General features: G+C 40.5%; 1 protein-coding gene across 3 annotated transcripts in view; it reads right to left on the minus strand.

The window, feature by feature from the left end:
* Window positions 1-951: 951 nt before the first annotated feature.
* The window catches only part of LYPD6B (LY6/PLAUR domain containing 6B), a 112,542-nt gene continuing 88,317 nt past the window's right edge, over window positions 952-25,176 (minus strand). Inside the window, exons 3-7 of one of the 3 annotated variants that reach the window (XR_005554812.1) lie at window positions 16,145-16,295; window positions 14,653-14,751; window positions 11,044-11,174; window positions 1,845-2,646; window positions 952-1,708 (exon numbers count right to left, since the gene is read on the minus strand). Coding sequence is in view for 1 of the 3 variants with exons in the window: in XM_039327837.1 (XP_039183771.1) it covers window positions 2,482-2,646; window positions 11,044-11,174; window positions 14,653-14,751; window positions 16,145-16,259 (510 nt within the window). In the remaining 2 variants the exon portion in view is untranslated. Of the gene's footprint in view, window positions 1,709-1,781; window positions 2,647-11,043; window positions 11,175-14,652; window positions 14,752-16,144; window positions 16,296-25,176 lie in introns of those variants that run through there. The other 2 variants (XR_005554811.1, XM_039327837.1) reach the window with 2 other exon arrangements.

Consider the following 25,176-nt stretch of genomic DNA (forward strand, 5'->3'; position numbering starts at 1 on the left):
TCCTGCATAATACATAGCTATCCCTTTTCAGCTTGCTGGGCTGAATAAATTGATTTTCCTGAAGATCTAGGATTCAGATATTGGGCTGAGCAAAAATTCTGCAGTTCCAGAAATCAATTTGTACTCCTTTGGATTTACCGTAAATGCCGGCGTATAAGATGACTTCCGCGAGCGCTGAAATCGGCGCCAAAGACGGGGTTCATCTTATACGCCGAGTCGTCTTATACGCCGGAAATACTGGTAGTTTCCGGCATATAAGACGACTTTCTAGGAATGCGGCCCGGCTATAAAGACAGGGGTCGTCTTATACGCCGGGTCGCCTAATACGGCGGCATATACGGTAATTTAGATAGGATTCTAAACTGTGGATCAAGAAAAATTCAAACAAAGATGCCATAATAGGCAATTTGCTAGTAATGATAATTTGAAATCAATTTAACTAACTGATAGTGAGCTGGAATGACATTGACCTTACAAATCAAAGTTCTAGGAAGGAACATGGAATATTGCCTTGCACTAACTTAAGACCTCAAGTCTTAACTTGGCATTATAATTGCTAGTAGTAAATCCTACCTGGAAGTGCTACCAACAAACCAGGTTTGTTTTCAACCCAAAGCTGAAGTTCTACCTCTAAGTGAATTCCTTTCTCTATACTTTCATTTGGCTTAAAGCTATTGTTAAACTTCGAGACTACTGGACCCAGTTGAAACAGCCAAGGAACAGAATACAAAGGCACACTGCCTGCTCTAAGCAACACTTTGCCTGCATGCTTGCTCCTGCAAGAAACGTGCTGAGATATCTGGGGCAGATATCTAGAGACAGTGGAAGGAAGACAATAACCTTAGCTTTGGTACTGCTTAACAATTTGATGAAATTGGTGTAAGTTTAGAATGAGATAAAATTAAAAGTTTTTCCCCCAGATGTTATGGTTAAAGGAACATGTAACACTGATTGCCAATGAAAAGTTATTAGTTTAATGTAGTACTTATTATGTATAAAACACATTTGTAAACTTGAATTCCCGAAGACAGAGAAGAAAAACAAGAATATTTATAAACACATGAGCACATGGCTTATCATCTAAAAGACTTACAGCAAACAGTCATTCCAGCCTTCTTTATTTGTATCATTTGTATCAATTCTTATTTCTATTTGTCCATATTCTGTTTCCATGAATTCATGAAATTCCATGAACCTGTTTGTTATTTAAAATTGATTCAACACACACTGCAGTACAAGTTGCAACTGTTTTTTTGTACAGTTTCAAGTCTTACAGAATAGAACGTTAAATTCCATGGCCTTTGAAATCGGTTTCATATATATTGTTTCCCTCACAGACTGAGCTACAGCTCAAGGTGATTCACATTAAATTGTCTTGGATCACTTAGGAAACAAGTTTTTTTTTTTTTTTAATGTTGTGCACTTCAAACAGAGTTGGAAGTCCATTACTCTGGGTTTACCTATCATAACTCTTTCCTGTTCATATTTCTCAGTGGGGAACAAACCAACCAGTTGTTCTGAACTCTCTACTTCTCTAGATGATTTGGATAAGTCCCCAGTCCTCCAGCATAAGTGCAACTCATGAGGAAGAGGTAATCCTACTATACTGATACTATTTGGAAATCATGGCCAGCAAGGGCAATGTGGAGAAAAGGCACAGTCTTGTTATAGATATTTGAGGTGTGGAACTAACTCAGTGTTTCTCAACCTTGACAATTTTAAGGCATGTGGACTTCAACTCCCAGAATTCCACAGCCAGCATTGCTGGCTGTGGAATTCTGGGAGTTGAAGTCCACATGCCTTAAAATTGTCAAGGTTGAGAAACACTGAACTAACTATTCTACCTTTTTGAAGAACTCCTAATAATAACTATTTATTCACTGCATCAAGCCAAACTTGCATAGTTGGACACATGCCAATGTCTCCAGACCCAAAATGGACTATTACCAAACCTTACCATTTCCATCCGTTTCCCCCTCAATCCGATGATGCTACTACAGTGGCTACTGTAGTGTTAGAATACAGGAGCCCACAGTAGGGACAGCAAAAAATTGGAACAACATCAGAAATGGGTTTGGATTACAGCTAGGTAGGGACCCCCTCAAAACTAGGAAGAGTTTGGATATAAAATAAGAATATTGTATCACCACTTCAGAAAGCATATTATTTCAGCTGAGGAAGAATTTTAATACTTCAAAATTGTACAGTAATAACTTGCTACAATAATGTGCCAAAGCACAAATTGTTCTAAGCTCCACACAAAGACGTCCGAGATTTCTGGTAACTAGTCAAGTTGACATAATATCTGGCCATTGTGCTTGGGTTTTCTTGGCACCAATATCTGAGAGTTATGGCCAGCAGTCTTCAAATAACCAGCAGCGCTTTTATTCATATAACAGGCCTCTTACAACTCCTTCTTCATCAAAGATTGTCTTCATGTAACTCCAGACGACAAATTCCTTCTGCCTGAGGGGAGTCATGTCATAACTTGAAAACTATGAGGAGTATGACCAGCAAGAAGATGCTAATAGTTTGTCTGCTACCTCCTGATATCCTCCGGGCATGCGGTACCGCAAAAACAGCATTTGTGTGATTTGTGGGTATATCTACATTGCAGATCATCCCTTCGCAGCAGGAAATGCACTCCTGTAAATTGTAATAGATAACGTTATTACATGGATGCCTTAGTGCTTCTTGATTAAAGGAATCAATCAATAAATCTGCATCAATTTGCACATGGAAATTATAACCCTCTTTGAAGAAAAGAGATGCTCTCTTTTTAGATGCAGTGCATGCTCCATTTAAAAATACAATCTTCGACAGAAAACATCACCTTATGAAATACAATATATCTATCGTCCAGTTCCCTACAAACTATTAATAATGTATTAAATGGCTGCTGCTAGATTCGTTGGGAATCTTTTCAAAGAGCAATAAAACTTTTTAAATCTACATAACAATTTTGCTAATCAATTGGAATTAAAATGCGGGTTATAGGTAGCATATCATACTGCTGTATTATCTAACGGCACCTTTGCCTCAGAAAAGAAATGCATAGGTAAAGAGATTGCTAGCCTTGAAAGAAAGAGCGCTGTCACTATCCTTGACTATTCAAAGAAATAAAGGAGACAGAAGCTATGAGGACACTTATAATTAAAATATGCAATAAACTATAAACTCCTCCATATACTGACACTTCAGTTTTATTGTGATCCTGGTTCTCGGATCAAGAAAAAAAATATACATACAGGAGGGTAACAGAAAATATTGGAATACTGACAATTTGACAAATTGCTAGAAGTTTGTTATTCTTGCAGAAAAATGAATAAGCAACAGTTGTCTATTCCCAAGAAAAAATCTGAAGCGGAAACAAATCTCAATGCTGCAGTCTAAGCAATAGGATGCAACATAATTCATGTTAATGAATTATGTTGCATCCTATTAACATGCTGCATGCCTCCCAGTCATAATACAGTCATAATACAGAATACACAATACAGTCATAATACAGAAGTCTGCCTTTGTGCCCAGAAAAAGAAAATCTGCATTTTTGAGCAGCAATGAGGAATGTTCTAATGCATACATTAGTTTTATTAGTTATAGAATAGAACAGAATAGAACAGAACAGAACAGAATAGAATAACAGAGTTGGAAGGGACCTTGGAGGTCATCTAGTCCAACCTCCTGCTCAGGCAGGAAACTCTATACCATTTCAGACAAATGGCTGTCCAGTCTCTTCTTAAAAACTTCCATTGTTGGAGCATTCACAACTTCTGGAGGCAAATTGTTCCACTGATTAATTGTTCTAACTGTCAGGAAATTTCTCCTTAATTCTAGGTTGCTTCTCTCTTTGGTTAGTTTCCATCCATTGCTTCTTGTCCTGCCTTCAGGCGCTTTGGAAAATAGCTTGACTCCCTCTTCCTTGTGGCAACCCCTGAGATATTGGAACACTGCTATCATGTCCCCCCTCATCCTTCTCTTCATTAAACTAGACATACCCAATTCCAGCAACCGTTCCTTTATATGTTTTAGCCTCCAGTCCCCTGATCATCTTTGTTGCTCTTCTCTGTACTCTTTCTAGAGTCATCTAGATCATCTTTTACATCAAGATGATCACGAAAGTAACCATAATTATCATGTTATGAGAGACAATTTAATCAAGAATGATATTCCAAAAGTGGGCAATGAGTTAGAGTAGTGCCCAAACACAGCATCTTCTCAATTATATAATGCATTGATACATACTGGCTAATGCCCTCGCTCATAGGTTGCACAGATCAAAACATACTTAGGCATATGTAAATATTCTCTTAGCAAACTAATCACACAGATGCCAGAAGCAGCGCAAAGACTGAGAACCTGCATTATCAGAGCTGTACTTAAAAAAAAAATCTAAATTCTATATAGATGAAAATCTGAATCTTGAATTATTTATAATTCAGCAAAGCACATAGTCAGCGTAATAAATCCTGCTTTTACTGATTATGAAGAACTCATGATAGCCATGTTGAACATTGAAGCCTCATTTTGCGCTATGAATCTTAATAACTGTTATTCATCCCTGCCTTGCTTCTGAGACTGTATAAAGCAAAGCTCATATTTCATTATGTGTACTGCTGCAAACTTCAGGACTAGAAATGTGAAAGAAAAGGGGGAAGAAGAGAAAAGAAAGTAAAGAGCTTCAGGGCATTAAAGTGTACATTTTTATGTTCGCTTTGCACTTGTATGGAATCATAAAATACACTCTGCCATTCTGCTGCAGGTCGAAGCGTAATGAAATTGCAGGAAATCTCTCATTCCTTCCATCTAAAGTTGAAGTTTTGTGTGACATAAAGTAATTCTACATGACAGCCTAAGCTGTTTGTCTACCAGAATGTTCCCAGAGGCTTCTTAAGTTCTTCAGCAATGTCAGCCTGAATTGCAGTGGCTTGGCCCTGGGTTGGGGCTGATATGCAGTCCAGCAAGGCCCCTGAGTGGTCATTTTTCTGCTCCTTGTTCTTATTGGCTGGCTTCCAGGTGGACCATCCCACCTGTCATCTCCTTTAAGGCAGCAGTCCCCAACCGTTTGGGCTTTGCAGATTGGAAGTGGTGGAGATAGGGGGGGGGGACAGGGGATGATTCCACGCATGCAGCAGTAGAGTATACTCACGTGCTCACCCGCATCTTGTGCAGCCCGGTTTTGAACGGGCCGTGGCTCGATATCAGGCCGCGGCCCGAGGGTTGAGGACCCCTGCTTTAAGGGATTACTCCCCTCTCATTAGTCTCCATGCCTTTCCTTGACTTTTTCCAGAGATGTGTGTCAATAGCTAGAAGCGTGTCTCCTTCCCACATTATTTCTTCTTGCCACTAAATCAGAATTTTTCTCCCCTCCGCCTTATGGTACTATTGTGATTCCCATGCTACCGTAGTTAAGCCAATAAAGAAGAGGTGACCCTTTTGATCCAATGTTCTTCTATAGGTCCATAGAAATGTTACATCAAGGCAGCTCAGCCTCATGGAAGCAAAATGCAATAGGAGTATTTCTTAAATATATTTCAAAAGGCAAGGAAGAGAAGCTTTGCAGTACAATGTGCAGAGGGGAAAATCAAAGGCAACACGCTTCCTCTAATCTAGACAGAAACTGAAAAGGTTCCCACTGCAAGTTGAAAAAGGGTGAATGCAACATGAACTCACGAATGAAGGCATACATGAACTTTTAGTAGGGAAGTTAATTCACAGACTTAACCTCCCATCATTGGATTGCTGCTAGATTATTTAAAAAATGCAGAGCCCAGCAGTCCAGGATGAAAGAACTTCATAAGGCAATGATCAGCCACTGGAGAAGCAGGGTGTGTTAGAGACAACATTGGAGCTGCTAGTACACTGGAACAAGGTAACAGAGGCCATCCCCTCTCAAGGGCCTAAGATGGTTGCAGTTGGAAAACAGCAGCTCTGAATCAGTATTGGAAAACACAGGTGTGGGAAGCATTTGCACTGGGCTGTGAGTGGGAGAAGATTGGTACTGTCCACTTCTGCTCTTAAAGAGCAGTAGGTAGCCTTTACTGGGCCAGGAGAGAAGTTTTGGTGTGCTGGTTAAGGTGTTGATCTAAAACCCAGGAAACTGTGAGTTCTAGTCCCACCTTAGGCATGAAAAGGCAGCTGGGTGACTTTGGGCCAGTCACTTTGGCTCGGCCCAATTTACCTCACATGGGGGTGTTTTTGCAGAGAAAATAGAGTAGGAAAGAGCATTAGGTGGATTTATCATCTCGAATCAAATGTGAAAAAAAAATGGGATAAAAATCTAAAAAAAAAAAGTGTGGACTGTCCAGAGTTGTCATAATTGTTTCAAATCATACTATTATGAAGCAAGTTGCCTTAGGTGACAGCAATTGAGATATTTCTTTTAATGGCTTTTCAACAAAGCTCTGTGGAATGATACATTAAGCAGATAGAACAGGAAATGGCAGATTTTTTTCCGTATTAACAGGGGTTGGATTTCATGACTGTAATTGGTTATGTGATAGTGCTAAAGCATATGACCTCATTTGAGGTCATATTATTGCATATGCTTCTGATAAAGGTAAACATTTCTGTTTCTCATCCATCTCCTAAAACAATATAGGACTCTGGTTTCTGCAAAACATAAATTCAACAAACTTTAAGCTTCCAAAATGGAAATTATATTATTTTGTACAAGGCAATGATAAAGGGAAAGGGGAGAGTAAGCTATTGGGTTTTTTCTTAAAACAAATTAAGCAAATCTTTGATTTATGATATTTCTCGGAAAGTGGATATACATTTTAGACTTATTCATAAACCATTTAAAATTATTTCAAATTATGTAAGTTCCAATTTCTTATCAGCATATGAGGTAGACTTCTTTTTACAAAATATAAAATTACCACAGCTCACAAAATTAGATTACTAACCTTATCTCACCTTTTTTTCTTCAAGAAATTGTGACTAAAATTAATCTACGCGGTTAGAGAAGGTTCATGACCCTGATAGGTCCAAGAAAATATTCTTATTTTTATTTTATTTTTCTATTTTATTGGTGGTTTGTAGATTCTTATCCTCCAGTTTAAATAAAACTTATTCTGCAATATTTCCAAGGAGGGCAGGAATCCTTTTATGTTACAATTTATTTCTTTGAAAAATAGGGATGTAAGATTTTAAGTGAGGGTCTCAAGGCCTTCAATTGTGTCTATCACATCAAGCTATGGAAAATGATTTCAAAAAATGGGAATCTCAGATTCTATTCATCAGAAACTTATATACAGGTCAGGAAGCCATACTATGAATATTAACAGTGTGAAACAAACTGGTTCCTGGTTGGCAAACGAGTGTGATAAGACTGCATACCCTCTCCTTATTTATTTAAACTACATGCTAAATATATATTAAGGGAAGCTGGATTGGAAAAAGATTAGCATGGTTTTAAAACTGGAGGAAGAAAAATTGATAACCTGCATTATGCTGATGACATACCTTGATAGCTGAAAATGCAAAGAATCTGCAAGCTGTAATAATAAAAGTTAAGGAGCTAAGTGGAAACAATAGGACTAAATGAAATATAAGGAAGACGAATATAATAACAACGAGTAGAACAACCAGCCTTAGAAATGGCAATGAAGATACTGAAGTAGTGAATAGCTTCTGTCTTCTAAGATCAACCATCAAGAATAAAGAAACAAGCAATCGTAAAATTTGCCACCGACAGAGCAGCCATGAAGGACTTGGAAAAAAATAATCAAATACCGTGATGTGTTTACACCTACAAAGATCAGAACCCTGCAAGCCCTATGACACTCTATAGAAGTGAAAATTAGGTTTTGAAGAAACAGGATAGGAAGAGTATTGAAGTCTCTGAACTTTGGTTTTGGAGAAGGCTCCTGAGAACACCGTGAATAGCCAAGAAAATAAACCAGTGAGTAGGTCATTGAGCAAATCAACCCAGTTCTCATTTGAAGAACAAACAACCAGGTTCAAATTATTCTACTTTGGAATATTATGGGAAGACCTATCTTTCTGGAAAAGGATCTAATGGTGGGAAAGATGGAAGGAAAGAGAAGAGGATGACTAGCAGCAAACTGAGTCCGATGTGGTTGGACTCAGTTACAGGGTGATGACTGTAACACTGGAAGACCTGTTGGACAGGTTAGGGACAGATTGTCATGGAGAAACATGACAATCTTCACAATTTGATGGCACGTTATCTATCTCTCTGTCTCTGTCTCTGTCTCTCTCTCTCTCCTATCTATCTATCTATCTATCTATCTATCTATCTATCTATCTATCTATCTATCTATCTATCTATCCATCCATCTATCTATCTATCTATCTTAGAGATCGTAGTTTTTTCTTAATCTGACATTTATGAATTCAGGGCCACCAAGCTGATAATATTAGGTTTTTAAGTAATTGCTTTTGTTCAAAATAGAGAAAATGAAGCAGCATTTTTATTTAAATACAGATTTAAAAATTAGTATAATTTCTTGGAGATTTCTGAAGTGATTTCTTAAATTATTTTGGGTTGTATTTAGCTTGTTTTATTCAACTCCCAAGATCACAAATCGATAGCATGTTTCTCCCTATTTAAAATTTACAACATCAGTTGAGGATGCCCTAATTTTACTTTTCTTTCCTTTTTGTCTTTGGTTTTAGAACCACTTGCTTATGCCATTAGAACTGTGAAATCACTAACAAGACTGCAGAAGATAGGAGAACTTTGTGGTACTGTAGATGGTAGAGATAGCTCAGGGAACTTTCTTAGCAACAGTACTGGCAAATATCTCAAATTTTAATCCCTAAGATATAAAAAGCAGGTATTGTGAGAGGAAAGCCATGTTAGTCTACAGCAACCAAAATTCAGGTGGTGTCAGGTAGCACCTTTTCAGACTACCAAATTTATTAAAAGGCATAAGCCTTCATAAACTGAAGCTCATTTAGCAGATGCAATAGAGTGTCTAGACCAGTGGTTCTCAACCTTTCTAATGCCGCGACCCCATAAAACAGTTCCCCATGTTGTGGTGACCCAACCACTTATACATCACCGGGTGCCAGGGGCGTGGCCAAAGAAAAGGGGGAAAAAATGGCGGACAGCCTTGTTTGGCGACCCCCATGAAATGGTCGTTCGACCCCAAATGGGGTCCCGACCCACAGGTTGAGAACCACTGGTCTAGACATTGGTAAGATTTAAAGTGAAATGAGGAAAAATGAGAGGAAGATAGACACAGGCTATATGTGAGATACATTACATGCACCTTATCAAATGTAACAATCTGTAATATATTAAAAACCTTCTGAGTCAGCCTCACCACTTTTGATGTATATGAATTCAGCTATGTCTTGCTCAATTCAGCTAGCATAGGTTTTTTTTTTTTTTTTCAAATTGGTTACTTTGAGATCTATAATGGAGGATCACAGAAGGCTGAAATGCCCCGACATTATTAGTTTTGAGTTCCAATATCATATCTGTGTCTATTAATTCTTCTGTGCAAAGCTTGTCCCAATTGTTTTACACTGAATCCTGAGGAACATTGCTGGCAGATCAAGGCATATCTCACATCAGAAGAAGAGCACCTCTCATCTTGCGTGTGAAGTTGTTGGGCCCTGTGATGGTGCTACTGATGTAAATGTGGTAGCAAAATAGGTATCTGGATTTATTATAAGATCTGGTTCCGATGTTAGCATCATTGTTCTGTCATTTCTTATTCCTCTTGAGAATCTGCTTCAGTTTGGATGCATATGCAAGTAAGGGCCTGCCACCCAGTGCTGGAAAAGTGCCGCGTCATCAAGTATCAGCTAAGGGAGGGAGGGCTTTGTGCCTTCAAGTTAGTCTTGACTCCGGGCAACTCCCTGGAGAAGTTCTTGTCATTTTCTTGGTAACATTTTTTTGGAAATAGTTTGCTATTGCTTTTGGTCTAGAGTTGAGAAGTAGTTACGGGCCCAAAGACACTGAACTAGCTGTGTGCCTTAGCTGGGATTAGAACTCACATCTCTCACTGATGATGTTATCTAGTTGGGTAATGAAACGTCTGGAAGAAAACAACCAGGCTCCAAGGACATCATGTCTCCACGTTTCTAACTTGGTACCTTAACCAAACTGGCTCTCAGTATGGATTGTAGCTTATTAATAATGGATCAGAGTGAATTTTATTGAGTAGTTTTAATTTATAATATGTATTTCTGGGCTTTTCCTTCCCCTCTTAAGACTTTGGAAATCCCACTACATTATTATCACCTTTCTAGGTATACTTATATTTGGTTGGCCTATTTGAGGTAACAAATGTCATGTATCTATGTACTGAAAGGAAGTCACAATGTGCTAGTACGTCACCCTAATAACTTACTCAATGAGTAAAATGCCTTTAGTTTAAATAGTCATCTTTGAACCACATGAGAATCAGTATTCTAAATGAGTCAAGAAACTACGAAATGAAGCAGCTTTAATTCCATATCTGGAAAGAGATCCATTTCTCCTAGGTCCTCTTACACTATTTCATAGTAATTAAAAACTCCTGAGACTGTTCTGAGAGAGAGAGAGACAGAGAGACAGAGGAGAGAGGGGAGAGGGAGAGAGAGAGAGGGAGAGAGGGAGGGAGAGAGAGGGAGGGAGAGAGAAAAAGGGAGAGAGGGAGGGAGAGAGAGAGAGGGGAGAGGGAGGGAGAGAGAGAGAGGGAGAGAGGGAGGGAGAGAGAGAGGGAGAGGGAGAGAGGGAGGGAGAGAGAAAAAGGGAGGGAGGGAAGGAGAGAGAGAGGGAGGGAGAGAGAGAGGTGGGAGATAGAGAGGAAAGAGGGAGGGAGAGAGGGAGGGAGGGAGAGAGGGAGGGAGGGAGGGAGGGAGAGAGAGAGAGAGAGAGAGAGAGAGAGAGAGAGAGAGAGAGATATGCAGCAAGAAACCCCAAACTCATCTGGATCCATCATAATTCTCAGGCAGAAACTCAACCTTGTCTTTTGCCGTCTGTCAGTATTGCCAAGTATTCCGTGGGGAGATTCCATCTACAGCACAGAAAGGGCTCTCTTTGTTCGAAGGGCTAACTTTATACCAAAACGCAATGCTTACTGTATGACTAGTTTCTCTGTGGTGATGGCAGCCAACGAAATGGCATTCTTCCCTGGTAGCACATTTCTTTGTGACAGAGAGGCTCCTTCCATGACTAGTAAAGTGATGGGCTGCTAAACAGTACCGAGTGTCTAAACAATCAAAAAAGAGACAGAGAGAAAAGGAAGCAAAAGACAACATCAGGATTCTTTTACAATTATATTTTATAAGCTCAGGCATGTTGACTTAGCTTTTTCACTAAAAATCAAAATCCTACTAACATCTCAACACTTAAGCCTAAACGTATTGACACATAAACCAAGTTTTGCTTGATTGGAACATTTCACATATTATTTTCCTGTATTCTCTAACCTTAGGGTGTACATTTCCTGATACTTTTCCCTTTTTTTAAAACAATGACTGTCCGCACATCAACATATGGCTTTGCTTTCCACTGGCTGCAGATTTTTTCCAAATTGTGGAAATGATATACAACCACCCACCATATTGCTGATGGGGATTCTACCACATGATGACCCCAAGTGATTTTTTCCCCCTAATGGTTGGAAAATATGTATAATCCACCCTTCCTACATTCTCTTGGCAAAAATCCTTCCCACTCAGAAGGAAAAGCAGCTATGATGCCGCTCCATAAAGTGGGCAGATGGTGGAGGAGAAGCCAATAGTCCTAAATAACTGGGAATTCTGGGATTCAACTTCTCAAGTCTGTTGGGCTTCAGATAGGAAGTTTATATTATATCCATGTCAGAATTTATGTATTAAATTTATATGCTGTCCAGGATTCTCTTTAGACAAGTTGGACAGCACATAAATAAATCTATACATACATACATACAATTGTGATGACCCAGGGCCCCAAACGGAGGCAAAGCACTTAGCTGGTCAGAATAATTATATTTGTAAGCACTGCCAACATTCACCCAACAGCCCCCACATATGCTGGCACAAGTTCAATAAAACAGTCAATGGAGTTAAACAGTTCTTTAAAGTAAAACAGATAACAAAGTATGATCTTTTCCATGCCCAGCTTGCCTGTAACCTACAAACTGCAAAACTAAGGACAGCAAGGAGAACTCAGCAGGAAATAAACTTGATCCAAAATACAAAGAGTCCAGGTACAAGAACTCACATCACAAGAGTTCACGTTTGTTCCCGGCAAATGCCCCACCCCACAGCGTTTCCTTAAATACCTACTCCCCAGGTGTGCCTTGTGAAGTGGGGCGTGACACTCTCCTCCTGAGCAAGTGAACCTGCTTCCATTGTTCCCTCCTCCTCTCTGCTCTCCTTGCTCTGGGATCTGGTGGGGAGAAGCCTTGCTCCTCACCTGAGCTCTGCCTTCCCTGTTCCAAACTTGAAGGGCCCTGGCCTGCTTCAGCCTGTTCCTCCCCACAGTCCTCCGAAGCCACAGACACCCCCTCCTGGGCCTCAACAGGGAACGCCATGTCATCCTCAAAGTCAGGGTCAGACATAGGCATGACAACAGTGGTGGGATTCAGCCAGTTCGTACCAGTTCGGTAGAACCGGTAACTAATTGCCCAGGCCCAGAAAGGACTTCCGGAAGCAGCATTCACACAGAGAATCTGTTGTTCACATATTTGAATCCCACCACTGCATACATACATACCTAATACGTACATTCATACATAATACATTTATTTCTGAGGGGTCCTTGGTGCTCTCTGGCCTTGGTTGTTTTCTTGCAGACGTTTCATTACCCAAACCAGGCAATGTCCTCAGTGCTAGTAAGGAATGAGGTTTGTTCTCAGTTTATGTTCTCAGTTTATGTTCTTGCCCCGTGAGTGTTGGTGGAGGAGATTTTGGAGGTTCTTTGGTTGGGCTATTTAATGCTAGCTAATTTGACAGTTCCTTGACTGGGCTATTGTTTATTTGATTGCTGCTCTGATGTTAATCTTGGAGTTAATCTATGCTCATCTGGATGCTGATTGCTGGTGGGGAAGTGTTTTGGTCTTCACCCACCAACACTCACAGGGCAAGCCACTGGAACATAAACTGAGAGCAAACCCCACTTCTTACTAGTGCTGATGATGTTAAATAGTTTGGGTAATGAAACATCTGCAAACAAGCAAAAAACAAACAAACAAAAAAATAAATAAGAGCATCAAGGATCTTTCATCAAGCAAGGAAACAAACAAGGAAACAAACAAGAACACCAAGGCCCTCTCATTTCAATCCTGAGCTACAAATATTCTCCTTTATTGGTAAATTAATTTCTGTTTAATGTTTGCTTGCTCTGGATTATATGAGAAAGGATGCAAACTTTTCCTATGCAACCGAACAAAACAAGAGGAGAAAGGGAACAGTAATAATAATAATAATAATAATAATAATAATAATAATAATAATAAGAAGAAGAAGAAGAAGAAGAAGAAGAAGAAGAAGAAGAAGAAGAAGAAGAAGAAGAAGAAGAAGAAGAAGAAGAAGAAGAAGAAGAAGAAGAAGAAGAAGATGATGATGATGATGTTGGAAGGGACCTTGGAGGTCATCTAGTCCAACCTCCTGCTCAGGCAGGAAACCCTATACCATTTCAGACAAATGGCTATCCAGTCTCTTCTTAAAAGCTTCCAGTATTGGAGGATTCACAGCTTCCGGAGGCAGGTTGTTCCATGATTAATTGTTCTGACTGTCAGGAAAATTTTCCTTAGTTCTAGGTTGCTTCTCTCCTTGATTGGTTTCCATCTGTTGCTTCTTGTCCTGCCTTCAGGCGCTTTGGAGAATAGCTTGACTCCCTCTTCTTTGTGGCAGCCCCTGAGATATTGGAAGACTGCTATCGTGTCCCCCCCCCCTCGTCCTTCTCTTCATTAAACTAGACATACCCAATTCCAGCAACCGTTCCTTATAAGTTTTAGCCTCCAGTCCCCTGATCATCTTTGTTGCTCTTCTCTGTACTCTTTTTAGAGTCCCAACATCTTTTTTACATTGTGGTGACCAAAACTGGATGCAGTATTCCAAGTGTGGCCTTACTAAGGCATTATAAAGTGGTATTAACACTTCACGTGATCTTGATTCTATCCCTCTCTTAATGCAACCTAGCACTGTGTTGGCTTTTTGGGCAGCTGCAGCACACTGATGGCTCATATTTAAGTGATTGTTCACTCGGACTCCGAGATCCCTCTCACAGTTACTACTATTGAGCAAGGTACCACCTAAACTATACCTGTGCATTTGCTTTTTCTTGCCTAAATGTAGAACCTTACTTTTTTCACCATTGAATTTCATTTTGTTAGATAGCGCCCAATGTTCAAGTCTGTCCAGATTCTTCTGTATCTTAAGCCTGTCTTCGGGAGTGTTGGCTATTCCTGCCAGCTTGGTGTCATGTGAGATAGAAACTGGCTGTTAAACTTTATACTGACACATCAAAAGGATGCTATAGATAAGCACACAGTCAGCTATAACTCTGACAAGTGGAAGTACGCTTAGACTTCACTTTTATTGTTAATCTCGTGTAACACTGAAGTGAATCCAGGAAAATTGCTATAGATTCCAGAAGCCATTAGTCCTTTGGACTGCTAAATCCTGCTAACCATCTGACACCCTTAATACGACTGAGTTAATTGGAAAAGTTAAAATAAATGCTTTCCATATACTTACTCTGAGGACACCATTTATCTTCAGCCCATCTGTTACAGTTGTAATTGTCAATAACATTGTCACAAGTAAAGCACTTGAAACTGCTTGGAAATGGAGTAGCTTTAAAATTAAATGAAAGGAGGGAAATGTTAAATACTTTATTCTGATGACTCTAAATTCTCCTATTCCCCTCAATTAGCCCTCAAACAGGAGGGAATTATTTTACAATATACTATGTTCAATTGCCTTGTGAATTGACCTAGAAAGTAGATATGTGCCATGCCCAAATGGTCCATTGATATGCAACATTAACAAGCTCCAAGCATCTGATGCAAGGGGAGAGCAGCTAAGTCCAATATTAAGTCCAAGACTATCCAATAGTCTTGGCCACTTTAAGGCACATAGACCTCAACTCCCAGAATTCCTCAGCCATCATGGCATCTTAAAGTTGTCAAGATTGGGAAGTCCTGGCTTACTTCATTGTGGGACATCTTTCCCTTTGCGGTAAATTATATGAGACATGTTGCTCTTTGTAACTTTGGCACAACTTCCTACATACCACTGGTGAAAGTGTTGGATTAGAGCAGTGGTTCTCAACCTTTCTAATGCCGCGACCCCCCAACCGGTCGTAAGTCGAGGACTATTCAACCGGTCGTAAGTCGAGGACTACTCAACTGGTGCAGCACCGTTTGCAGAATGGGACTTTTGGCGGGCTCAGCAGGGCAGAGACAGCCTGGACAATTCCTATTGGCTTTTGAAAGCCAATAGAATTAGACTCTATTCTCAGACCAATTCAGAGTAGCACAGCTAAGGAAAAGGGGAAAAAATGGCGGACTGCGTTGTTTGGCGACCCCCATGAAATGGTCATTCGACCCCAAATGGGGTCGCGACCCACAGGTTGAGAACCGCTGGATTAGAGGCAGGGTCTCTAGGCCATGGAAGCTCACCCTGTGACTTCAGTCCATTTGCTCTCTTTCTACTCAACCTACCTTGCAATTCTGCTCTTGTGGGGGGGGGGGATAGATCTGGCTCTGCACTTAAACATTGATGCATAACTGAATAAAAATACTAATGCTGCTGCCACATTTGCCAATAAACAGATCAGATGCCTGAACTTGAAGCAGCATGCACTGGTTGTTTTTTTTTTCCTGATGCGCCTTCCCTCAAACAGGATAAACATTGAAAACTGCAGTGCTCAAGGAATGCTCCAGAACCTTTGCGAACTGTGCACACAGCAAGAAGTATTAGAAGTACATAGGGAAGGCAATAAAAAGGCATTATAACTTAATCAGATGAACACCCAGGTGCACATTTTAGATCATTAATCAGGCATTCCGCCTAATAATTAACTATCACCGAAGACGGTCAAATTAATGTTTTGCTCTTAGGCCCATGCATAATTGTAATATAAAGTAACCTTTTAAAAAGGTTTGAAGGGCTTAGCATAAAATGGCTGGAGATGCTTGGACAGGAGTTATTTACCGATGCCAAGGAACTGGAACGGGCTACTTACGGTCTACTGGAAGTCTCACGTTGTAGAAGTTGATGTTCTTGGCTAAAATCCAGTTGCCTGAAACTAGAAGGATCTGAACAAAAGCTACCGCCAGCGTGTGACAGAGTAATGGCATACCGTCAGTGTAGCTCAGAGCTTAATGCTCTCATACCTATAAGGGGGGGGGGGTGGAGTGAGAAAAGGAGAGAAATGCCACTTTGTTATAATAAGAGCAAGAGGACCAAGTATGTTCAGCATAACCTCTACAATATTAGCCTCATAATACAGTTGATGGTATCAAGATAATTAGGGGAAATATCAGCACTGCAAAGCTAAGCTGTTTCTGCCTCCTACTGGAAAAGTTTGGGCTATACAGGAGAGCAAAATACCCTGGCAGGCAGGGGCAGCAATGGAAATTTAAAAAAAAAAAAACAAAACAGAACAAAACAAACACTATCTGGGTTCTAAGCTTGAATGGATCAAATCAAAAGAGATTTAGAAAGTACAAGACAGAATTCACAGGCAATTTATCCTTCATTAGGTAACGTCTCTAAATTAAGTAACAGTCTTGACATGTTTATGAACGGGTAATTGTCCCAAAATGAATAGTCGCATCATCATTGTGAATAGCAGACAGCTTTTTCACACAGAGGTTGCTCCTGTGCTTCTGATGAAATTGAAAGCTTAGAGCACATCTCACTGGGATGTAGTTTGTACTAAAGAACTGCACCCCCCAATTAATTCAACCGCTGGACTGGCTGGCCACTCAGACCAATTCAGAATTTTTCCTAAACAAAATCACCTATAGCAGTGGTTCTCAACCTGTGGGTCGGGACTCCATTTGAGGTCGAACGACCATTTCACAGGAGTCACCAAACAACGCAGTCCGCCATTTTTCCCCCTTTTCCTTAGTGTGCTACTCCCTTTTATTCTATTGGCTTTTGAAAGCCAATAGAGTAGACTCTCTTGAATAGAGTCTAATTCTATTGGCTTTCAAAAGCCCATAGGAATTGTCCAGGCTGTCTCTGACCTGCTGAGCCCGCCAAAAGTCCCATTCTGCAAACGGTGCTGCACCAGTTGAGTAGTCCTCGACTTATTACCGATTGAGTAGTCCTTGACTTACGACCAGTTGGGGGTCGCGGCATTAAAAAGGAGAACCACTGACCTATAGGATAGCTGTCCCATGCCTAGTCCTTAAGGCTTCCCTATGTTCAGAGCTGACAAAGAAAAGTAGTGGCATACGTAATGAGAGTATATTGTATTCTCAAAGTGTATGTAGTTGTTCTACGTTTTATGTTCTGATCTTGGACTCTAGAAAAATGTTTATTCCTGCTCTTTTACTCTTCATTAATTAGTCTAAAATAATAGGATACTGTGGTGTTTAACTTCGACCTGTCAGAATGATAGAATAACAGAGCTGGAAGGGACTTTGGAGGTCTTCTAGTCCAACCCTTTGCTCAAGCAAGAAGCCCTATATACCATTTCAGACAAATAGTTGTCCAATCTCTTCCTAAAAAGCTCCAGTGTTGGAGCATCCACAACTTCCAAAGGCAACCTGTTCCACTGATTAACTGTTCTCCCTGCCAGGAAAACACATGTCCCTGGGTCATGTGATCACCTTTAGAGAACCTTTGACAAGCAAAGCCAATGGGGAAGCCAGATTCACTTAACAACCGTGTTACTACCTTAACAACTGCACTGATTCACTTAACAACCGTGGCAAGAAAGGTCGTAAAAATGGGGCTAAACTGACTTTGCTTGGCAATGGAAATTTTGAGCTGAATTGTCCTGGTAGTTCGAACGCTACCTGTACGGTTGTGATTTCTTTGCGATAATTCCTATTACCAGTATCCAAATAGAAAGGAGGATTTTTTTCTAAATACCAGTCAATCACAGAATTGGAAAAGTCCATTTAATTTGGATGCCTGCACTGAAGTCCTGGTCAGTGCAAGGAATCCAAATTAAAACATTTCCAGGAAAGGTCTAACCAGTTTCCCCTTATCCCACCCAACCATCCAGGGAACATGAGCATTCTTCTTAAGGAAATTTCTCCTCCAGTTTTTGCTGCTACAAAGCAACCTTCAACCTTCCACGTCCATCTGAAGACCCATGCTGCTAAGAGGAAACCCAGTCATTTTCTGAAATAGTATTATTCCCTGGCACCTGCTACTACAGTGTTTCCCAAACTTGACAATTTTAAGACATGTGGACTTCAACTTCCAGAATATACATTGCTTACTGGTGTACACCACTTAGAGAGTGCTTGCACTTAAAAGCGGTATATAAGTCTCATAAATAAATAAATAAATCTTAAAGATCTTTGCATCTGTTTGTCACCAAGCCGATAAGAATTGGCTTGGCTTTTTGTGTGTGTGTGTTTTGCTCTGCTGCCATTCTTTTGCTTCCAAGTAGCACAAGGCTGTTGGAAAGAAGCACACAGCAATTGAATTTTTCACCGGGATTTTTGCCCACAGAACACTGTGGATTATTCCATTTTAGTAATATTTGGGTGGCTCAGTGGTTAGAATGCAGTATTGCAGGTACTTCTGCTGTTTGCTGGCTGCCAGCAGTTCAACAGTTCGACTCTCACCAGCTCAAGGTTGGCTCAGCCTTCCATCCTTCAGAGGTCGGTAAAATGAGGACCCAGATTGTTGGGGGGGGGGCAATAGGCTGACTCTGTAAACTGCTTAGAGAGGGCTGTAAAGCACTGTGAAGCGGTCTACGTGCTATTGCTATTGCTAACCAACAAAGTCAGATAGGAAGAGTAGGTTACATTTAAAAGATTCTAAAAATGTCGTAAACATCGGCTGTATATGCTGCTAAAAATCCCTGCATTTCTCCCAGTTTGGTCTTAAACTGTATCACACTATACAGTATTCTTCAAGCATCCCATTAACTAAAGAGTTCACAATCTAGTTCCACTCATACTTATCTCAACTTCTGTCTACTTTGGAAGCATTCAGTGTTTGTCCACCACATGAACACTACTTTCATTTATATCAAACACAAATGGGTGCCTCTAACAGCCCATTATACACAGCAAAACCACAAAACTACACCCATGCCACAAATGGTTTTTTTCCCAAATGTTGATGCTTAAATATGAATTGCCTGAGGCAAAGCAAGTACACAAGGTAAATGTATTTCACACATTACACTAGCAATATAATGTAGCATGACAACCAGTCAAAATATGAATTCAGATCTTTTGCAGTCCTCCCTGTATTTTCCTGCTGATCTGATGTATGATGCCAGAATAATTCAAAACCAAAATTAAACTCCAGACCATGTGCAAGACTCACACACGGTGCTTTCTGAGTTCACTTGAGGCTTTTGGTCACATATTAAAACAATAGATCAGATTGGATCTCTGGATGGTAAGAGATCTGCACTTTTTCTGCAACTTGAAAGAGAAGGAAGGAGACATCAGAAAAAAAAAAATCTAGATAGCCCTGGGCTATGCAAATCTGGGATTTCCCATTCCTCGTTTTTTTTACAAGAATGTCAAATTTGGTTTTTTGAACCTGTTTCCTTTTTCAAGTTTCCACTGGAATTTGTGCGTATGCAAAATTATTCTGATGCATAGTTTTCCAAATATTTTCCATTGCTGCTTTCTTAATGTACACAGACATTGTTGCGATATGATGATTGGTATAGGTGCGTTACATTTAAGAAATATGCACCACTGTACAAAACTTCCACAAGCACACACGCACCAACACACACAAATATCTATATATTTAAACCGCACTGCAGAATCTGAAGGCCTCTGTTTAATGCAGTGGTTCTCAACCTTTTTAATGCCGCGACCCCCAACCGGTCTTAAGTCGAGGATTACTCAACAAGTCGTAAGTCAAGGACTACTCAACTGGTGCAGCACCGTTTGCAGAATGGGACTTTTGGCGGGTTCAGCAGGGCAGAGACAGCCTGGACAATTCCTATTGGCTTTTGAAAGCCAATAGAATTAGACTCTATTCAAGAGAGTCTATTCTATTGGCTTTCAAAAGCCAATAGAACAAAAGGGAGTAGCACAGCTAAGGAAAAGTGGGAAAAAAATGGCGTACTGCGTTGTTTGGTGACCTCCGTGAAATGGTCGTTTGACCCCAAATGGGGTCCCGACCCACAGGTTGAGAACCACTGGTTTAGTGTATTACTTTCTGTATTGCTTTGAAAATGAGAAATCAGATCAATTCACACTCAAATGCAAACTAAATAATTGCCCCCCCCCCCACATTGCTTAATTCTGACCACAAGTTACCCCAGAGAGACCGTGGCCTGTGAATTTGTTTAACAAATCAGATTAGGTATCTATCACAAACCAGCTTCCTTAACTAGAACTGGGATGATTGTTTAATCTCCTCCTGACCGTGATGAGTCAAAAGCCAGAGAGATTCCCTCAAGGCTCTAATTCTCTTTCTCTCATTGAACTGAAAATGCCAACCTTAGAGATGCAAATGTGAAGTGGTTAGGGCTGTTTGCTTGTTAGTTAGCTAGCAGAAAAGTTATCCTGGAGGAGGTGGGTTTCTTTTCTTCCTCTCAGGAAGTGTGTAATGCAGGAAAGGAAAGTGTTAACTCTATGGTATGCAACCTCCTCTCCAGGATACTTATTAAGAGCAATTAGGCAGCTGAGTAGGCAATTTCCTCTTTGTTGCCCTTCCCCACATCTGAGTAACATACCTCCTACTGATACCTAAACATGCGATACATCCTAAACTCTCAAAAAGACTTGCTAGATCATTTGTCTACTTTGTAAGCTATTTTTAAAGGGCCAGCTTATAGACTTCAGCCCATATACAACATGTCCACAGATGTCTAATCACTGTCACAATGGCCTGTACTCACTACAGCTGTTTGAGAACATCCAGAGCCAACCAATTAGGGAGCACGGAAACTGGCCTCCAGCAAAAGTCCCCCCCCCCTCCATCTTGCTAGGCTAACTTGCATGAAGGAGAAAAAATAGAAACCAGTCTGACTGGCTGGGAGAAAAAAAAAAACCCTTCAAGAGACCAGAACAAGTAAGTAGGGAAGTATATTTTACAATTGGGAGTGATACTAGCCAAGAAATCAGCTGCAGGTTTGGGTGAGACGCCCTACCAATGGGAAAGCTGTCAATGCCTAGTCCCTGAAATACAAGTTCAGCATTTCAGATTGCAAGTGAAAAGAAAATTGTGGAGCCCTCGGTTTCCTCTGAGCTTGGTTCTTTTCTTGCAAACATTTCATTATCTGTATAGTGGACTGTAGAAGTCACCTATGCAGGACAAACAGACAGAAGATTAGCAGAGGGCACCCATGAATAACAACTAGCAATCAGAAGATATGATGAAAACTCCTTTCTTGCAAAACACATGGACTTAATCATAGTTTTAACTGGGAAATTGAGCATCCTTAGACCAAGCTAAGTCCAAAAGTGTTAGAGAATTGCTGGAAGCCTGGTACTCAGACAAATCATCAGGCACATAGAGATAAATAACAGTTGCACACCATTCAAAAAAGAAACAAAAAGGCCAAAACTTCTCCTTACCAGTAATAAATTCTCAGGTAATCAGGGATTAACACCAGGAACAATACCAGACCAAAAATCAAGCACTATCAAGAAGAAAGCAAAAATTCCTCCCCCAACACTGACAGGGCAAGTCACAGTATACGAGGGCAATTTGGAAATAAACCTCCATTTGGTTATCAGTGACAGACACTCCCAGATACAGAACTTTTATTATACACATTAGAAAACTACAATATTACATTACTTTTTAACATAATTGCCATTCAAATTGAGGCACTTGTCATAACGTCTTACAAGGTTTGAAATTCCTTAGTAGTAGTCGCTCAGTGCCAAATTTAGGTTGTGTGTGTGTGTGTGGGGGGGGGAGGTTTTAATCAAAAACATCCCAACAGAACTGCTTCAAAAGTTCTTGGGTACGTCTAGCGGTGTGCGGGCAAGCATTATCATGAACCAACACCACGCTGGAAGTGGTGCCATAGAAAATCCCGCCAAATGTGAAGATGCCAAAGGAGTACTGCTAGTGAAGTTCATGCAGCGTGGTTTAACCATCAATTCAGATGTCTACTGTGAAGCATTACGAAAACTCAGAAGAGCCATCTATAGCAAGCGTCGGGGCGTGCTGACTTCTGGTGTGGTGTTGGTTCACAATAATGCTTGCCCGCACACTGCCAGACACACCCAAGACCTTTTGAAGCAATTTTGTTAGGATGTTTTTGATCAATCCCCCCTATAGTCTAAATCAGTGGTGGTGAACCTATGGCACGCATGCCAGAGGCGGCACTCAGAGCCTTCTCTGTGGGCATGTGCGCCCATGCCCCAGAGATGGCAACCGTCCCTCTTCAACCAGCCGTCTGCTAACTGGCTGACGTCCCATATGGCTGGATGCATCCTAGCACCCATGCACTTGCTGGCCTCTGTGTGCAGGGGCCGATGGTGTCAGGCAGCAGCCACCCCGGTCCCTGCCTCACCTTTCCCTGTGACAATGGCACCCCCGCCCTGCCTTGCCTCGCCTCACCCTGCAGGACGAGCCTCCTGCCCACTGCCCCACCTGCCAGAGACCCCCTAGATCTCCCCCAAACCTGCCCGGCCCCCACAGATGTCCCTCCCCACGAGCAACATCGAGGTGATCAGGCCCACATTGGCCACACCCACCCAATCTGCCATGACCACCACAGCCACGCCCATCCAGTGGGCCATGCCCATCTGGCACCCGGCAATAAATAAGTGGGTTTTGGGTTCGCCATCACTGGTCTAGATTTAGCGCCGAGCGATTGCTACTAAGGAATTTCAAACCTTGTAAGACGTTATGACAAGTGCCTCAATTTGAATGGTGATTATGTTGAAAAGTAATGTAATGTTGTAGTTTTCTAATGTGTATAATAAAAGTTCTGTATCTGCGAGTGTCTGTCATTGATAAGCAAACAGAGGTTTATTTCCAAATTGCCCTCATATTAACAGCAAACCCTACTACCTTCTAGCACTGAAGCTGTTACCTAGATGGGTAATGAGAGCCAAGCTCAAGGAGCAGCAAGGACTCCACAGTTCAACCCTGAACTACGAATAGTCTCCTCTATTGAAAAGAAAATTGGTTTAGCTGCCCCAGGCGGAGGATGTTATGTGATTGTTGGGCATGGGACTGTTTTGAAATGGCACCAAAGCCCTTTATGGGAAGCCCTTAATGAATCCTTGGACTATGTAAAAACGGTAGAGGCTTTTTTTAAACACTCGACCACCTGAGTTTGTGTGGATAACTGTGATGATGACGACGATGATGAAAACTCCATGACTTATATGCACAATTTCAATTTCTTGATCTTCAAGTTTTAAAAATGACATGGTTGCTTGCTTATGTACATATACACACCTGGGCAATTTTTTAGAGACTTTTTTCAAAAAAGTATGCTTTTGTTCATTGTAAAGTTTTTTGTTCCTCAGCCTAAATACCACAATGTGAATAGCTATTTATCCTTGTCAGACAGACTTCTCTATTTAACATCTTCCAGCCCCAGGTTATATATTAAAAGAGAGATAAGTTAATAAATTCTATGGGCAAATAAAGCCTCTGCATTTCAAATATTTACCTTGCAAATATTGAAAAGTGAACCAATTTGGATGTTTCTAAATATTTTTACCCAACATTCATAGCTTCATTAATTACTTTTTGTATGAGGAATTGTGTCCAACAACTGGTGAAATAATTCTTCTAGAAAACTACTTAAACTAATGTTCTGTTCTTTTTTAAAATTGTTTCTGAAATCTAACTTTTATTTGAAACCAAAAATGGAAACATTTCACTTTGTTTCATCTGCTAAATGAAATTTTAAAAAGAAAACTCAGTAGAGCAACTGACTCTTAAATATACCATATTTTTTTCTTCATGCAGAGAATATTCAACAAAGAAACTAATTGAATGTGTTTTTTAGTTATTTCTCTTGATACTTTAGTACAATAATCCAATTACAGTATATGCTGGTTGGGGAAAAAAAATCAATGACACTATGTTACCCCAGTAATTCTGGCATGACACTTTATGAGCAAAAATAGTACCAAATATATGAAAAGAGAACTGAACTGGAACCAGCATTCATATACAGAAAACTACTCAGTCTGCAACTCTTTGTGTTGTTTTTCTATGTATTGTTTTGGATTTTAATGCTTTATGGGTCACCTGCAGAGTTCTTGGAATGCAGGAGGCAGATTACATCAGTTAAATGTATAACAACAACAACAACAACAACAAAGAGTTGAGTTGACACTAATTCCATAGGATCTCTGTCATATCTGATAAAGTGAGCTGTAGCTCACAAAAACCTATGCCTTTAAACAAAAGTTTGTTAGTCCGAAACAATCTCCCTCAGTAGGCATTTTCATTTTTTAAATGAATACAGATAGTCGTCCATTTACAACCACAACTGAGCCCCAAATTTGCAAGAGGGGGGTCAACATGATTCCAGAACCACAACAACTGTCATAAATACAGGCCAGTTGCCAAGCAACCAAATTTTGATCACATGACCATGGGGAGGCTGCAGTGATTGAAAGTATGAAAAAGGGTCATAAATCACTTTTTTCAGTGCCATTCTAATTTCGAACGGTCACTAAATGAATGGCTGTAAGTTGAGGACTACCGTATATTCCGGCGTATAGGGCGACCCGGCGTATAAGACGACCCCCTAGTTCGATGCCGGGTCGCAAGATGATCAACGCCAAGTCACAAGACGATCGACGCTGAATCGCATATCTAGAAAGTCGTCTTATACGCCGGAAACTACGTTATTTCCAGCATATAAGACGATTGACACCGAGTCGCATGCCTAGAAAGTCGTCTTATATGCCAGAAACTACCTTATTTCCGGCGTATAAGACAACTCCGAGTTTGGAGGCTGTTTTGACGCTCTCAAAAGTCGTCTTATACGCCGGAATATATGATACCTGTAATAAAACTCTCGGCAGGGGAAAAAAGTAAACACTGTATGGTGTATCTTCAGCAAAAGGTATGCCATACTGAGTATAACACTCAACGGAGTTCCTTTGGGCACAACACAGCTCT

The sequence above is a fragment of the Crotalus tigris genome, unplaced genomic scaffold, assembly GCF_016545835.1.
Source record: "Crotalus tigris isolate CLP2741 ecotype Arizona unplaced genomic scaffold, ASM1654583v1 scf7180000024369.3102671, whole genome shotgun sequence".
Lineage (NCBI taxonomy): Eukaryota > Metazoa > Chordata > Lepidosauria > Squamata > Viperidae > Crotalus > Crotalus tigris.